The sequence below is a fragment of the Neovison vison genome, unplaced genomic scaffold, assembly GCF_020171115.1.
Source record: "Neovison vison isolate M4711 unplaced genomic scaffold, ASM_NN_V1 Scaffold_040, whole genome shotgun sequence".
NCBI lineage: Eukaryota > Metazoa > Chordata > Mammalia > Carnivora > Mustelidae > Neogale > Neogale vison.
The window spans coordinates 1-17,641 of record NW_025334844.1 but is presented as its reverse complement, the minus strand read 5'-3'; the positions used below and the strand labels follow the sequence as shown (position 1 = coordinate 17,641).

At 46.0% G+C, this 17,641-nt stretch overlaps 1 protein-coding gene across 1 annotated transcript in view; it reads right to left on the bottom strand.

The window, feature by feature from the left end:
- Positions 1 to 17,635, bottom strand: part of LOC122897961 (glycylpeptide N-tetradecanoyltransferase 1) — a 29,793-nt gene extending 12,158 nt beyond the window's left edge. Inside the window, exons 1-3 of the mRNA XM_044236136.1 lie at positions 17,494 to 17,635; positions 4,970 to 5,078; positions 2,061 to 2,205 (exon numbers count right to left, since the gene is read on the bottom strand). Coding sequence (XP_044092071.1) covers positions 2,061 to 2,205; positions 4,970 to 5,078; positions 17,494 to 17,624 — 385 coding nt within the window. The 5' untranslated portion in view covers positions 17,625 to 17,635. The remainder of the gene's footprint in view (positions 1 to 2,060; positions 2,206 to 4,969; positions 5,079 to 17,493) is intronic.
- Positions 17,636 to 17,641: the final 6 nt, after the last annotated feature.

Below are 17,641 nucleotides of genomic sequence, written 5' to 3'. Positions count from 1 at the left end.
AAGGGAGGAAGCCTTCCTTTAGGTCTGACCATGGACCTGAAAGGCAGACTGGTCAGGTGCTCAGAACAACGGCTCTTCCCCCGGGCCCCACGTCACACACAGCCCAGGAGGCACATCCAGAAGAAATAACAGCTGAGCTCCTTCCACCTTCCGGAGGGTGTCAGGGCTCCTGTAGCAACCGTGTGGCTTTCTCACAAACTTTCTGACAATGAAACTGGAGACCCTACATTTATGGGAGGAGAAACGGAGGCAGATAACATAGAGTAACTGGACTGATGAGAAACAGAAAGAAGTCCATGGACCCCAATTCATCTCTGTGAAGAATGGAGCTAAGTTACCCATTTGCAAATTCTTTTTCTTTTTATCTTTTTTTTTTTTTTTAAAGATTTTAATTTATTTATGACAAAGAGAGGCAGTGAGAGAGGGAACACAAGCAGGGGGAGTGGGAGAGGGAGAAGCAAGCTCCCTGCTGAGTAGGGAGCCCAATACGGAGCTCAATCCCAGGACCCTGGGATTATGACCCAAGCTGAAGGCAGATGCTTAACAACTGAGCCACCCAGGGGTCCCCCATTTGCAAATTCTTAATGAAAAATAAAATTGGACCAAAACTCCCAACATCCATCTGAAAACTGGGCCAAGATGCCTAGCGGCCACCACAAAATGCCTCATCAAGCATTTCACTCAGAGGTGGAGGGTGTCGCTCTTGACATTCTTCCTGCTCCTTGGTGGGAAGTGGTCACTGGGACCCGCTCCTGGTAATGCCCTACTAACAGCATTAACTGTGACCCACAGCCTTGCTGGAGGGCTCAACCAGTGGGCCTGGGACCTGGCTGACCTGGGCAGCCTGACAGACAAGGCAGCTGGGTCGGGACAGGGCTCTGGAATAGTGCCTCTGCTGCCAAATCACCACCCCTCACCACCCAGGCAGTGCTCTGCTTTCCACTCCCCGTAGGGGCGCACCTCAGCGTGCTTCTGGATGGTGACTAGGCTGTCCAAGAACCGCATCTGCTCTACAGCAGTGCCTGAAACCTGCGGTGTGGACACAAATGCCCTCAGATTCCGATGCCACAGGTCTGACGGGGGGCCTGAGAGTCCGCATGTCCACAACTCTTAGGCAACGCGCACCCCGCTGGTCTGAGGACCACACTGAGTAGCACTGCCCACCTCTGGAACAAATCATCTCTGTGGACACAGCTGCCCCTTTCCCCTCTCCAGTCTTTGGCCCTGCCCTGCCCTCACCCCCTCTTCCCCATCAAACGTTCTGGAAGAGAGCAGTCACACACACAACCTGAAGGCCACTTACATTTGGTATCTGAACGCATGTCTTCTCAACACACTTACTTTCTCAGTCACAGAGAAAATGGGCATTGGGCCATCAATAGGCCCAGAATCGTGGTGCAACTGCTCCTGAAACTTCTCAACAGTTAGGTCTGAAGTTAGCCATCAACGTTAGCTGTGGCTCAATCTCAGAAGGTGTCTCTAACTCTACTGTGTCGCTCTCTCTAGAATCCTTTTAGCTTTTCTGCCTGTCCCACCCCTTTACGAGCTCAGTAGAGCTTTTTTAAAGGGTGCCAACCAAACCTGCAGAGGGCATTCCCGGGGTAGAGCCATCACTGTTGAGCAAACTGTCAGGTGACATGCAGTGGGGAAGCATGCACTGGCTGAAGAGACAAAGGCAAGGGACTGGGGACTCGGCCAACCCCAGGGCCAGATATCTGCCCGACAAGCAAGAGGGTCTCTCTACAAAATCTCTATGGGAAGACAGACCCGTGGGCGCACAACCCCACTCAGCCTGTGGCAATCCAGTTTCTTTTTAGATTTATAGTAGATGATAATGGACTAAAGGAATCCATGCTTGTTCTCGATACGTACTCCTGTGAAACAGTAAGGTCTCTGAGCATTAGTGTTTCCTACACTGCATTTTAAAGACTACCCTCTAAAAATAACCACCAAGGAACTCCAAGACTCTTCCATCCTCCCCCCACAAACTCAGTGTGGCACCCGACACAGGGGTAAGACACACCCCTCCCCATCGCCTGGGGAAGAAACCACATACATACCCAGTTTGGGGACGGGCTGCGTGTCCCAGAACTGGTAGCTTCGCTTGCTGGCCTCCTCCATGGTTTTGGCAGGCCCCTGACCCACTGAGAAGAGTTCAATGGCCTTCTGTATTTCCTGGATCCTCTCGGCTGGCAAAGAGTTCATCTGGATGAGACCAAGTTGGGGAGAGAAAAGGCTCATTATGTTAACAAGTACTTTTGATTAATCACAAGTGCAAGAGTTAAGGGGTATTACTCAAGGAAGGGGTGTGGTTCCTCCATCCCAGTCCAGAGGTCAGATGTCTTATGACAACCAGAGAGAGAGTGGTTGGCGATGCGCTCTCCGGACGGGGGGTGCTTATCCTTCTTAGCCTCTTTGTTTGGTGGCCAACGGAATACACGTTCAGTGTAAAATTTCAAACAATGCAGAAATATATACTATATATAGAAAGTAAACAGCCAACAATCCCACCTCTTAAATATAATCCTTATCATCAACAGTCTTAATTTAGGAGGTAGGGTGAAAAGAGATAAATATAATTTCAGGCTTTTTTCCATGCAAGCTCCAAGCACACACACACAATTGTCAAAAAAACAGAATTGGGTCAGATGTTATTATTCTATATGCTGTTCGTTCTTCCTTAAAAACTATGTCTTGGGGGGGTATCTGGGTGGCTCAGTGGGTTAAAGCCTCTGCCTTCGGCTCAGGTCATGATCTCAGGGTCCTGGGATTGAGCCCCGCATCGGGTTCTCTGCTCAGCAGGGAGCCTGCTTCCTCCTTTCTCTCTTTCTGCCTGCCTCTCTGCCTCCTTGTGATCTCTGGCTGTCAAGTAAATAAAAAAAATAAATAAATGGAATCTTTAAAAACTATGTCTTGGGGGGGCGCCTGGGTGGCTCAGTGGGTTAAAGCCTCTGCCTTCGGCTCAGGTCATGATCCCAGAGTCCCGGGATCAAGCCCCTCATCCGGCTCTCGGCTCAGCAGGGAGCCTGCTTCCTCCTCCCTCTCTGCCTGCCTCTCTGCCTACTTGTGATCTCTCTCTCTCTGTCAAATAAATAAATAAATTTAAAAAACAAAACGAAACAAAAAACTATGTGTTAGGGATGTCTGGGTGGCTCAGTTGGTTAAGCATCTGCCTTCGGCTCAGGTCACGATCCCAGGGTCCTGGGACTGAGTCCTGCATTGCGCTCCTTGCTCAGCTGGGAGCCTGCTTCTCCCTCTGCTTCTGCCTGCCACTTGTGCTCTCTCTCTCTCTGACACATAAATAAAATCTTAAAAAAAAAAAAATAAATAAACACTACATCTTAGAGAACCTTCCATGTGGACACACAGACCTGCTCATTTGAACTGAGTCCACTTTGTGGACGGACCACAATATATTTAGCAACCTCCACTGATGGGCATTTTCGTGGTTTTGTTCTTCAGCTTTACAAAAAAATGCCATCATGAATTTTCTTATACATCTATTTTTGCTCTCTGGGATATGAATTTCTGTCAGATAAAGTCTAAGAAAGAGACCTTCTGGGTCAAAGGATATGTACATGTGAAATTCTAATATATATTGTCATTATATATAATATAATATAAATTATATATTATATAATAATATAAATTAATAATCCAATGAACAGTATGTTCACTTTTTTTTTAAAAGATTTTATTTATTTGACAGAAAGAGACATAGTGAGAGAGGGAACACAAGCAGGGGGAGTGGGAGAAGCAGGTGGTTAATAATGGTATTTGTTTTTTTTCCCCTTCCCACGGTAAATTTATTATTGAGAATAGTAAAAAAATCACTAAAGGAGCACCTGGGTGGCTCGGTTGTTAAGTGTCTGCCTTCAGCTCATGATCCCAGGGTCCTGGGATGGGGCCCCTCATCAGGCTCCCCGCTCAGCAGCAAGCCTGCTTCTCCCTCTCCTACTCCCTGTTTGTGTTCCCTCTCTCGCTGAGTCTCTTTCTGTCAAATAATAAAGAAAATCTTAAAAAAAAAAATCACTTGAAGCCATTTCTCAACAAGGTAGGCGATTCAAGCTGGAGCACGACATTTGTGGCATACGACAACGTGTGGGCTACCGGAGTGAGACCGGATTTCTTGTGAGGCTTAGACACTGTTCTGGAGGTAATTCTGAGAGGGATCATACATTCAGGCTTCTCCCAGGGTCTAATCTGAAGGGGGCAGCACTTGCCCAGAACAAGTTTTCTTGTTTCAGTGTTGTTTCATTTCCGGAACTAATCCATCCCTCCCCATTCGCCCAGTTCGGTCTGGGTGTCAGTCCTGGGCCGGCCACTCTAGGCCAGTGGCTCGAAGCTGCGGGGGCCTCGCTGTTTCCAGCATGGCCACGAGGGCCATCAGGGAACGCTGGAGGTATCTAAAGTGTGGCCTTCAAAAGAGCAGGCCTCAGGGTGCCTGGATGGCTCAGTGGATTAAAGCCTCTGCCATCAGCTGGGGTCACCGTCTCAGGGTCCTGGGATCAAGCCCCGCGTTGGGCTCTCTGCTCCGCGGGGAGCCTGCTTCCTCTTCTCTCTCTCTCTCTCTGCCTACTTGTGATCTCTGTCTGTCAAATGGATGAATAAAATCTTTAAAAAAAAAAAAAAAAAAGGCAGGCCTCTTCTCCTCCCAGGGCTGGGGACTCAGGACAGAAAGGGCTGAGAACCGCCGCTCCAGGTGGAGAGCCTGTCCCTGTGGGGTGGCTGCCGGGCACCTAACGCATGCTCCGCAGACGGTGTATAACCTGCTGTGGCTCCTAAGGGACCCAGAGCAGTTTCATCCCCTCGGTCAGGGGCAGCAGAGGGCGGCAGAGGGCTCCACCCCCTCCGTCTTGAAGCAATACCAGTGGAGACGATCAGCCTGAATTGCTCTCCGCACTGACCCGCAACTCCCTCCCCTGAAAAAGCGACTCTCGGTCACACGGAAACAGAGCCTCCTTGTTACCTTCACGGGCTGATCCTGGGCTGAATCTGTCTCACTGCCTTTCTCTTTCTTCTTCTTCTGTTTCTTTTTCTTCTTTTTGGCTCCAGTGTCATTGGCTGGACTCAAACCACTGTAAGACAAAGTAAATACTGATGCAGGGTTTTTAAAAAATCATCTGTTTTGAGCTACACCGACAAAGAGCTTTCTGTGGAGCCAGACCTTCCTTCATCAGGCCTGCTGGCTTCAGGAGCTGACCAGAGAATCCAGTCCCGGAGGGGCATTTGGAGGACACCAGCAGCTCACCGCACACCCACCAGCTCTGCGGGGTGGGAAGAGGGTAAGGGGGAGGGCTGTGCGAGAAATGTCTGGATGGACCTTTTCCATTCTGGTTTTTATTTTATGTCTCTTTTCTTCAGATTGCTAGAGTGCCGGCCCCAAAGGCAAATGGTAATTATTAACGGTGGCAATTCATACCTCCAACACGTCCTGGGAGCCCTGGATCTGAAACGATGACAGTCCAAAGCAGTCTTTTTGGAAACCCTTCCTCACCCCCACTCCCACCCACCCGGAGCATCAGGCTGAGTGAGATTTCTCCAGCTGGATCGAGAGCTCAAGGCAGCACTGCAAAGGGAGGAAAGGAGGAGGAAAAAGGCAGTTCCACGTTGCTGAGGTCTGTGTCCAAGCTAGCGCAACAGTCGTGAGCACTGCCTGAATCAGGCCCGCAGGACCTGGGGCGACTATCAGCCGGCGCAGACTGGGGGATGACCATGGGCAAAGTCCGGCACCTGGGATCTGGGGAAAAGAACAGTGAGGCACCCAGCCAGCCCTGCCACAAAGCGACGACCTGAAGCCTGCCTGTCTGTGAGCCAGTAAAGGGGACAGGCCCTCTGTCCATGACACGGCCCACGAATGCAGCAGTCAACAGTCTCGTAGCCACATTTAAACATCTCCTACAGCGTTTCATTATTGTTTTCTGAGGCCTCTCATCTTTACGGAGACACAAATCACATTATACTGTGTTTCTTTCCCATTTTCCATTCATTTGCTCCCTAATGTCTTCTCCCAATGCTTACTGATTTCTGGGTTTCCTTCCTTTTATTTTACCTTTGTATTGGGTTTTCTTTATTTTACTGATGAGCTTTAAGGTTCACCTTGCAGCTCAGCTTTCTTAACTGTGGTTGGACAGCTGACCCTTGAACAACACAGGGGTTAGGGGCACCAACTCCCGACAGTTGAAAATCTGTACACAACTTTTGACTCTCCCCAAATTAGCTATTAATACCCTACTGTTGATGAGGCCTTACCAATAACATAAGCCAATTAACACAGATTTTCTAGTAGTGTATATTATACATTGTATTCTTCAAATAAAGTAAGCTAGAGACAAGAAAATATTATCAAGGAAAGCTGAAGGAAAATACATTTTATAGTGCTGTACTGTTCAAAGTTCACATGTAGGGGCGCCTGGGTGGCTCAGTGGGTTAAGCCTCTGCCTTTGGCTCAGCACATGATTCTCAGGGTCCTGCGGTCGAGCCCCACATCAGGCTCTCTGATCAGCAGGGAGCCTGCTTCCCCCCATCTCTCTGCCTGCCTCTCTGTCAAATGAGTAAATAAAATCTTAAAAAAAAAAAAAAAGCTCACATGTAAGTAGACCCATGCAGTTCAAACTCCTGCTGTTTAAGGGTCTACTGCAGTTGGTTTCTGCCATGTCTGCACTGATTTTGGCATTGTCAGCCTGAGACTAATGCCTACTGTTACTCTGTCACCCTCCCTGGAAATCTTCCACTGAAAAGGGAAAGTCAGTAGTCCCGCCCGAGAATCCAGGGAATGCTCATCTGCAGGATGAGCTAAGTGCAGGGATTTGGCTGTATATTCTAGATAGCCAATTTCCAAAGTGTTAAAATAGTATGAAATATTTTTTCCGCACCATTATGATAAATTCCATTTAAGCTTTATTTTCTAATTCAGAAAGTGTACCTGGTCTTAAAATGTCTTGGGGTGATTATGAATATTAATTATCCTCTCATAACAAACGGTACTGTGTAGGGAGAAGGCAATCTGCAGCCATGAGCAACCACCTCCTGTGGGAGATGTACCTATTCCTAGGCCTGGGAGGAGCGCTGGCGTCCAGACTTCATGACCTTACACTTGGACTAAAAAGTTACCTCCAGGGGCGCCTGGGTGGCTCAGTGGGTTAAAGCCTCTGCCTTGGGCTCAGGCCATAATCCTGGGGTCCTGGGATAGAGCGCAGCATCCAGGCTCTCTGCTCAGCAGAGGGCCTGCTTCCTCCTCTCTCTCTGCCTGCCTCTCTGCCTGCTTGTGATCTCTGTCTGTCAAATAAATAAATAAAACCTTAAAAAAAAAAAAATGTTACCTCCAGCCTCTACTGGATTTCCCTGATGTGGTCATCTTTCTGCATCACTGTAAACTCTAGTTGGCTGTGGGACTCAGCTCTGTGGAAAAGCTTTCCATACTAGAAAGCATGTCCCCCCCATGCAAGAAAGCCCACAGTGACAGCTGCCTCTTAACCGAGAGGGTATTGAGCCCAACTCTTCCCTAGGCCCATAATCCTCAGTCCCCAGCTAGCTCACTGACTCTTCTCTCGCCCCGCCCTGGCGTAACTGCCTGCACCCGTCTGCCAGGCCTCCCTGACGCAAGGAGACTATGAAGTCGGAGAATCTGGTAAAGGCTGGAGGTTACTTTAGTCCAAGTATACCTCCTAGGTATTATCCTAATGGGACACAGAAGGCATACCATGGAAGGAAAACCAGTAGCATTCAGAGAGGGAATAAGGTGAACCCCTTAAAACCAGATGCTCTGCAAAACCCCCAAGGCCATGGCAAAGTATAGGAACCAGGAAGTCTTTTATGGCCTAAAGAAAACTTTTCCACTTAAGTAATTCAATGTTGTTATCACCTACAGGCCTATTTATAGCCTATAAAAACTCTATGTGCGGGGTCACCAGGGTGGCTTTGTGGGCTAAGCCTCTGCCTTTGGCTCAGGTCATGATCTCAGGGTCCTGGGACCGAGCCCTGAGCCCCGCGTTGGGCTCTGTGCTCAGTGGGGAGCCTGCTTCCTCCTCTCTCTCTGCCTGCCTCTCTGCCTACTTGTGATCTCTCTCTCTGTGTCAAATAAATAAATAAAATCTTAAAAAAAAAAACAAAACTCTATGTGTTTTTTAAATTCCAGGCACAGTCTCATTTCAGTCTCAAGAGTATATGGAGCTTATAAAATTTAAAAACTGGTTGATGTTAGGAAACAAAGCAGTGTCCCACTGTTGATACAATGTTAGAAGTCCATTTCAGCTTACTGAATGAGTTACCTCGACCTTGTCTATGAAGTACCATAAAAATATATTTTTAAATAGCTCTATGGTTAAACAAGTTCAAGGCAGAGTTGCTGCGTATCAACCTTTCAGATACTTACTAAACACATTTTCACATAAGGGAAATAGAAGAAACTACTTTTCCCAACTTCAGAAATCTTTCCAAGTAAATCGCTAAGAAACGACCTCCCTGCTTTTGCACTGCTACTCAGTGGGGACACTTAAAAGCAGCCATCGCCTCACGGACCCCCCTTTTGTGGAAGGATCTTCAACTGAATTCTTGTTCTCTTTTACGCATCATCAATATACGTGCCTGACAAACTGCAAGACCCACACTAAACCCAGAGAGCGAATTTCATTTTCCTTGTACTGCCTTGAATTTGCACACGCAGCTACTGAGCAACAGTCCTGTTTCGACTTGTACATCAAGCACAGGGACAGATGAAGAACAAAGGGAAGTTAAAGAAGAGCGGTTCTCACCCAGCTGCCAGTACAGAGCTACACCCATAGAACGCAGTATGAGCTCACCCTGGTCTCACAGACAGGGGGACGATAGACACAGAAGAGATTTCTTTTTTTCCAAAAATTTTATTTATTTGAGTGAGAGAGAGAGAGCGAGCACACACAACTGGAGTAAAGGCAGAGGGAGAAGCAGACTCCCTGCTGAGCAGGGAGCCAGATGCAGGAATGATCCCAGGTCTCCCGGGTCCTTGGGCTCATAATTTGAGATCATGACCTGAGCCGAAGGTGGATGCTTAACGGATGGAGCCACCCAGGTGCCCCAAGAAGAGATTTCCAAAGAGCTCACCAGGGTTTAGTTTTCAAGGTGATTATGGTAATTTTAATTATTCAAAAGAAACCAAGCCTTGAGAGTAAGTCTTCAAGAAGCCTCCCAGAGGGGCACCTGGGTGGCTCAGTGGGTTAAAGCCTATGCCTTTGGCTTGGGTCCTGATCTCAGGGTCCTAGGATCGAGCCCCGCATCAGGCTCCCTGCTCAGTGGGGAGCCTGCTTCCTCCACTCTCTCTCTGCCTACTTGTGATCTCTGTTTGTCAAATAAATAAATAAAATTAAAAAAAGAAGAAGAAGAAGCCTCCCAGGAAGCAATTTCAAAGAAGAGTTTCGACTTGGATTTGGGGAGAACCACACCAGAGGACCCCACTGAAGCAGGCTAGTCCTTCTCTAAGAATTCACATCATTTTTTTTTTTTAAAAGATTTTATTTATTTGACAGAGAGAGAGAGAAATCACAAGTAGGCAGAGAGGCAGGCAGAGAGAGAGGGGAGGAAGCAGGCACCCTGCTGAGCCGAGAGCCGGATGAGGGGCTTGATCCCGGGCTTGATCCCGGGACCCTGGGATCATGACCTGAGCCGAAGGCAGAGGCTTTAACCCACTGAGCCACCCAGGCGCCCAATTCACATAATTTTTAAAGGGACCTGAAGTCCACACCCAGTGGGTGGGTATCCCAGTGTGCACAGGGATCCTGCGAACTCAAATAGTCATCTTTTTTTTTTTTTTTTAAGATTTTATTTATTTATTTGTCAGGGATAGAGGGAGAGAGAGAGAGCGAGCACAGGCAGGACAGAGAGGCAGGCAGAGGCAGAGGGAGAAGCAGGCTCCCCGCCAAGCAAGGAACCCGATGCAGGACTCGATCCCAGAACGCTGGGATCATGACCTGAGCCGAAGGCAGCCGCTTACCCAACTGAGCCACTCAGGCATCCCTCAAATAGTCATCTCTTAGAGAGCACTCTAAGCCTGCCAGTCACCTTAACAAACGCCAAAGAGATGCGCCACAACCATGGAATACAGAAAATCGAAGTGTGACTTTGACTCATTTGGTTCCAAAATAATGAGCGAAGAATTAGCAGAAATTGCCTTCCTGGGGTAAAGGGGGTCCCTACAATGGAAATGGACATAGGCGTTCACGTAAGAATTTTGAAGTCTACACTCTGAAGCTGATCAACTTAAGTCATTAATGACCAACCTGGAGAATATGGAACAAATTAGCAGAAAGACAGTCAGGAACAGGGAAGACAAGAAATAAAAAATGTCATTAAAAAAAATTTTTTTTATTTAAGTAGTCTCTATGCTCAATGGGGGTTGGAACTCATGACCCCAAGATCCAGAGTCTTATGCTCCACTGACTGAACCAGCCAGGAGTGCCAAGAAATGTCATTTTTAAAAAAATTTTTATTTATTTATGTGAGAGAAAGAGAAAGAGAGAGAGGGGCACCTGGGTGGCTCAGTGGGTTAAAGCCTCTGCCTTCGGCTCAGGTCATGATCTCAAGGTTCTGGGATCGAGCCCCGCATCAGGCTCTCTGCTCAGCAGGGAGCCTGCTTCCACCTCTCTCTCTGCCTGCCTCTCTGCCTACTTGTGATCTCTCCCTGTCAAGTAAATAAATAAAATCTTAAAATTTCTTTAAAAAAAAAAAAAGAAAGAGAGAGAGAGAGCATGAGCGGGGAGAAGGTCAGAGAGAGAAGCAGACCCCCTGCTGAGCAGGGAGCCCAATGTGGGACTCAGTCCTGGGACTCCAGGATCATGACCTGAGCTGAAGGCAGTCTCTTAACCAACTGAGGCACCCCGGTGCTCGAAATGTCATTTTCTTAATGAAGGCCAAGATATTCTAAGTTCAAACACAAAAATCCCATGGGTGCTCTGCTATAAAGTCAGGGCTCTGGGGAGGAGAGAGAAAATGAGCCTCAGTGCTGATTTCTAGAAACAGAATGCAGTACCAGGATGTGTGAGTGGGCGGAAGGGAAGGGCATGCAGACAGACGAGCAGCACCAGCACAGAACTTCCAGAAAACACGACAAGCAGGAAGGGTCCATAACACAGGCCTCCCCTCCACCCTACCGGGTAACAAAATCCACTCAAAGGGACGTGACTGGGGAACAGAAGGCTGTACTGTGGGGGAGTACGAGCTCAGCCACCAGGCCTGGAACGAATGTCAGGGCCACCCAGCTTAACCTGCTGTTCACAGAAGCAGAAACCAAGGCCCAGACACGTGAGGTCAACTGGTCACCAACTAACCAACTGGTGACCAGGGACAAGCCACTAATCTCTAAAAATGTGAACCGTTCCTTCCTGAACACCACGGTCTTGTTTCTGTGGGAATTTTCCGAGTCTCCTCCAAAGCCCAAAGACAGTTTCATCATACAGGGCCCTAAAACAAACTGCTGTGTCTCAGAGGGGCACGTATGAAAGGCCAGGAGCACCTGAGCCCCACTTTATCCAGGAAGCCGCCTCTGGCTACACTCACTCTCCCTGGTATCTGGCTAAGATTATGATCTCCCAAACGACTGAATATTTTACATAGAATAATGGTTTGCTTCCTACCTTCCCAGTAAGATTAAAAATTTCCTGAGCATAAGGACATCTGATACAGCTGTTTCCTACAGCACCCCCAGCTGCGCCCAGTGCACAGTTAAGAGTTCAACAAATAACGTGCTTGACTGACGCTTTCCCGGCATAATAGACTAAAATAAGACCCTGACAAGCTACAGCCGAAAAGAGGGTCAGCAAAACATCTCCAGTTACGTTTCCACATGACAACTGTGTTAATAATCTGTGAAAAGTGTGGAGGGGCGCATGGGTGGCTCAGTCGTGAAGCGTCTGCCTTCGGCTCAGGTCATGATCCCAGGGTCATAGAGTCTAACATCCGGCTCCCCGCTCAGCAGGAAGCCTGATTCTCCCTCTCCCACTCCCCATGCGTGTGTTCCCTCTCTTGCTCTATCTCTCTGACAAGTAAATAAATAAATAAATAGAATCTTTTAAAAAGAAAAAAGTGAAAACAAGAAAGCTCCACTGAAACTATTTTAAATTGTTCCAAAGTCTTAAATGCAGGCCGCAGGTTTAGTTTTGATTACGAGACCAAAGGAAAGAAATTAAAAAAAAAAAAAGGAGATCCGAAAATAAAATTCACAACTTTTGGTCACTTATTTCCCACCCCCGAAAACTGGAAATTAATTCTTTTGGCTAAAACTCAAAATTTCCAGAGAAACCGATTAAACAAATCCTAGGCTCTAACATCCTTTTGATTCTGCTTTAGCAGATCAGGAAATCCTTCTGCAAATCCATTTACTTATGAGGGGTGAGAGGTTCACCAACAATCCTCCTGGTACTCAGAAGGCCCAAAGAGGTGAATGAGAGGCATATGAGGGTACCAGGGTGGAAACCACATGGTCTGACTCAGTCTCACTGATGAGTGGGAGTGCAGAGTTTGGGGTACTGCTGTAAGTGACCCTGCAGCCACAGCCATACAGAGGATAGGCATGTAAGACTGAAAAGAACAGCAAGTTGTGGGAAGCGATTACAAAAATTGTTTTACTGCCATCCTCTGCCCTTCCTGGGACAGTTGGCCAGAATTCTGAGGGTGAACAAGCCAGTTCCTGCCATAGAGAATAACTGTTTTTTTTTTTTTTTAAAGGGGGGGGATCACAAAGGCTCTGATACACTAAACCATTTAGAATGGGACTGAGACAGAAATGTAAATTCCACATCCTCTGGGTTGCTTTGGTGAGCCACACTGTAACCTGGCAACTCCAAGGTCAAATCGGATGCTGTTCAGAGACCATTTTCAGTAATTTTCTGAGCAATGAATGACTCACTGCTAGCAGAAATTTCACACACCAGAACCTCTGCAAAAGATATCTGTCCACTTAGAAGAGTTTAAAGGGGCCAGCCATCTCCATCACCAACTGGCTCCCTAGTCTGGGAAAGTTCATGGGTTACTGAATGGATCCAAAGGCAGGACTCACACTGCTGCAGGGTTGGGAAGCAAGAAATCAAGGCAGTAAGGAAAAAACATCCAGTAAATTTGGAATGGATCCTCCAGGGTGCCCCAAGGAAGAGGTGGAGACGCAAATCCCAAGCTTCACTACCAAAGCTCAATCAGTCTTCATAAGTGAGGTCTAGGAGATGATCCATGAAAAGGGCTTAGCACAGTGGCCAGCGCATAGTGATAGTAACAACAGACAACATTTATCAAATGCCTGACAAGAGTGTGACCTCCTCAGCTGCCTCTCAAAGTCGCAGCAGGAGAAGCAGTGGAAAAAACTTTCTAAGCAAGTACCGACCCCGTCCAAGAATTTCAGTTTAAGTTTGGTTTGTTTGTTTCGGTGCTCCTAATAGAGCAATAGTCCCAAGAGCACCATCCTTGAGGAGTCAGGAGAGGCGTGCAGGGTACAGCTTTCAAACAAGGTTACAGAGAAGAGCTGAAGAAGCTCCTCCTGAAGTCATTCAAGGGGTGCCTGGGTGGCTCAGTAGGTTGAGCCTCTGCCTTCGGCTCAGGTCATGATCCCGGGGTCCTGGAATTGAGCCCCACGTCGGGTTCTCTGCTCAGCGGGGAGCCTGCTTCCCCTCTCTCTCTGCCTGCCTCTCTGCCTACCTGTGATCTCTGTCTGTCAAATAAATAAATAAAATCTTAAAAAATAAATAAAGTCATTCAATCTGTGGTCCCCAACTCTATGGCCTCTGCAGACCAAGGGTTAAGTGCAGACTTAGTGAAGCTGGGAGATTTTAGAGTGAGCACATCAGTTTAAACAATGTGAAAAATCAGCAAAACTGGTGTGCCAGGAGCAGCATCTCCCTGAAATAGGCTCTCATTTGCTTTTCATTTCTTCTGCTTTCCAGTCTCTTCTCTTTGAAGTGGCTCTTGATTAGTTTCTTTTTTAATTGCCACTTAATTGGGAAATAAAATTAGAACACTTATTTGATATCAGTGATGAGGTTTCTCTTTTCATTTCTGCTTTGATCTAGTTTTGAAAAACCAAAAGCTGAAGGGAGAAATTAAGAAAAAGGGGCAAAAAAGATTTCTTCTTTCCAAGAGCTAGATGCAGCTATAAGCCACCGAATATAAATGTGGAAAGAACCACTCTCGGAGAATCTGATGGATAAAACAAAAAGCAAGTAAGGCTGGCTTTATGGCACTTCCTTTCAAAGAGATCGCTGTTTTCTCTTAAGTTTTTTCATGAGAGATAACAGCTCAGAACTGGCGAGGAAAACTTATAAGAACTCATCTTAACCTGTCCCCATGAAAGCAGGATGGGAAAGAGACATCCTTATCAAAGGGATGACTTACCAGCACCTCAGTGGTATCAATGACATTGAAAAATAAATTCTAAAAGAATCCTAGGAACCAAATAATATAAAAGCCCTTTTCTGTTCCAATCATCCAAATAAACTTTGTCTGTTAACCCAAAACTAAAATCTACTGGCAGCTAGTAAGTAATTTATTCTTTAGTAATGATTCTTGGAAAGCCTTTCACTAAAAACAAAGAAGCAAATTAAAGCATACGGATGGATGGTGAACTGCAGGGGAATACAGCATTAAGATGATCTTAGTCTGGGGGCATGTGGGTGGCTCAGTAGGTTTCTGCTCAGGTCATGATCTCATGGGTCCTGGAACAGAGCTCCACATGGGGCTCTGCGCTCAGCAGGGAGTCTTCTTGGGATTCTCTCTCTGCTTCTCCCGTAATTCTTGTGCACAACCATGCCCACTCACTCTCCCTCTCAAATAAATTAAACCTAATTTATTAACTGTAACTGATGTGTCAGGCAAGTAACTGGGGGAAAAAAAGCCACCTGCCTTTGTTGAGTAGATTAAAAAAATAGTATATAGAAAAACTGTAGAGATGCATACATTAAAAAATACAAACACACAAAATAAAACATACACCTACATTGCACGTATGCATGTACTCATCAAAGTTTATTTAATTATAGTTGTTTCATTAGTGTAAAGTACTGTGAGCCCATCCTGAAAGGAAGGCCTCAGTGAAAGGCCTTGTGAAACCTGGAGGATCCCCAGTTTTTGTAGGTATTTCACAAGAAACTGTAGTAAGGCTCACAATGAGACTGAGTTGGTGTAAGAAAGTATGTGTGTAAGAAAAATCTAACACTCTTTCCCTCAGCAAGGAGAAACTCCGCCAACACTGAACTCTGAATTTTAACATTTGCCATTTGTTCAACCACCAAATACTCACAAAGGCCCATTAAGTGCCAGGCATCTCAAAGCCATGGTCCCTCTACTCAGGCACCTTACAATCAGGTGAGGCAGGGAATGGACACACGTTATTTGATAAAAGCTACAACAAACGAGGTATGTGATAAGACCACAAGCTGGGGAAAGGACAGGAAGATTTGAAGGAAGAACAGGAAGGAGGGGACAGGCTGTATTTCCCATGTTATCTCATTTAATCCCTACAACTGGAGGTTAAGTAACTTTCCCAAGGTTACAGGACAATTAAGTGTCAGAATCAAGCTTTGAACCAAGGTATGAATGAACCCAAAATCCATGCTCTTTAGGCGCCACACTGCTTCCCAAAATCATTTCCTCCAACAATTAATGAGAAAATATTAACTCTACTTCAGATTCTAGGTGCCAGAATTAGCCTGTCCTCTAAGCTAGATCTTCTGTTTTCACCTGTCACCTCCAAACTAATTTACACAGACCTCTAGATTTGGTATATGTGCTGCTGAAGTGAGCACACACACACCTCTAGATTTCGTATGCTGATAAATTTGTTCACCCAGACGATATATAACCATGTACAACAACAACAAAACACTGTCAAAGTTTTTTTTTAAGGTTACCACTTTGTTGTACTATAAATAAAACACAGAACTTTCTGCCAAATAGTTTTGCAAACTGATTCACAGATCATAGGGAATAAAAGCAATTAAAGAGCTATAGATGCTGGTCAAGGTAACAGTTTAGTAGAGAAAAATAAAAGCAACTACACACAGAGCAAAGAAAAAGCTTTACTTTCACTTCTGAAAGGACTTCTGAATTCAACAGCTCTCATCTATTATTAGGATTTCTACTCAGGAGGGCTGCACTTTCCCCTCTTCCTGTTCCTACTTCCTCTTTAAAAGCTCTTCCTTTCTTAGGAATCTCAAACTTCAAGGCTTTTGTTACATGAGATCTGTTGTGAGTTATAGCAAAAAAACACTCTTATAAAACCAGATCTGACAAACTTCCTTTTCCTCTACATTTTTCTTGTAATTTTTTAAAGCTGCTCAAAGAACATAAAAGCTAGATCTTTTAACCTAAGGATTCATCACAAACAGATTATAAACAACTTAATTAATCCTTTGTTCTTCTACCTCTACAAGATGGTGGAATTTTTTAGTTTATCCAAAGATTTCAACCTTTTACCCTTACCTACAGGCCTACCGCTAATATTCCAAATGACTTCATGACTATGAAAATAGGACTATCACACACACACACACACACACACGCACACACGCACACAGAGGCACAAAATCAGACTACCACAGGTTCACCCAAAGTTATATGTCCAAAAAGTCTCTCATAACTTTCCGTTAAAAAACATAGGGACAGAGCTTCAGCACCGGCCACTGTAACAATATGAAGAAAGAAGAATGATAGGGTGTGGCTTACAAGAATGAAAACTGATTTGGAAATAGAACTCAACTCTGAAACGCCTGGTGAATTTCTTCTGTCCAAGCAACAGTTACTAGTAGGCAAGACTCTTGAAGTACAGGAACTGCAATATTAAACCCACTTCTAATCCCTGTCCAAGCTGCACCACCAGTCAATTTCTTGAAGCTTTGAGGTTATTTCACAAAGTTAACAGAACAAAGATCCTGGAAAACCTAATTATATACTGTTCAGGAAACTTATAGATTATCTGGAACAATGGGCACCATATACACCAAACCATTATCATACAGTAATTACACTCTGGGGTTTATAAGGTAAGTATGTATTTTGAGATTCTCCTGTTAGTGACACTTTACAACATAATTATGGTTTGTACAACCTGATATATTTCCTCATTGAAGGTGAGCTGCAGCGAAATATTTTATTATTCGTTTATTGCTAATCACGTTGTTCACACACATCTATAAGTAACGTTCCCTTTGAACTGTACTGTTAGATTGACCCGTGTTGTGCCATCGAAAACCATCGTCCAACATGCTCTTTTCCCTGAACGCGGGTGAAGCACACGAGTGGAACATTACACAGAAGAACTTTTATATAATAAAAGTATTCAATGTCTCCGGCCCTTAATATACTGAGCACCCACCCTGGTAAATGACAAAGACAGCAACCAATCGCCAGGCAGGATACCAATGTCTCAGCCAATTAGAATATGGGGGTGGGGTTACCCTAAGCTCCCGGTGACTTCCCCGCACCCCAGAGACCCAGGTTGTGGGAGACTGGACGGCAATTGGACTCCGAGGATATCGTTACCCCCGGCTGTAGCTGTTGTCCTCCTCGTTCTCGCAATCGCTGCAATGCTCATGGCCGTTTCCGTTCCCTTCCATCATCTGCGGCAGCGGAGGTGCCGGCGGCTTCACTGCTGTCTCACTCTCGTCCGCCATCTTGAGTTGCGAGAACC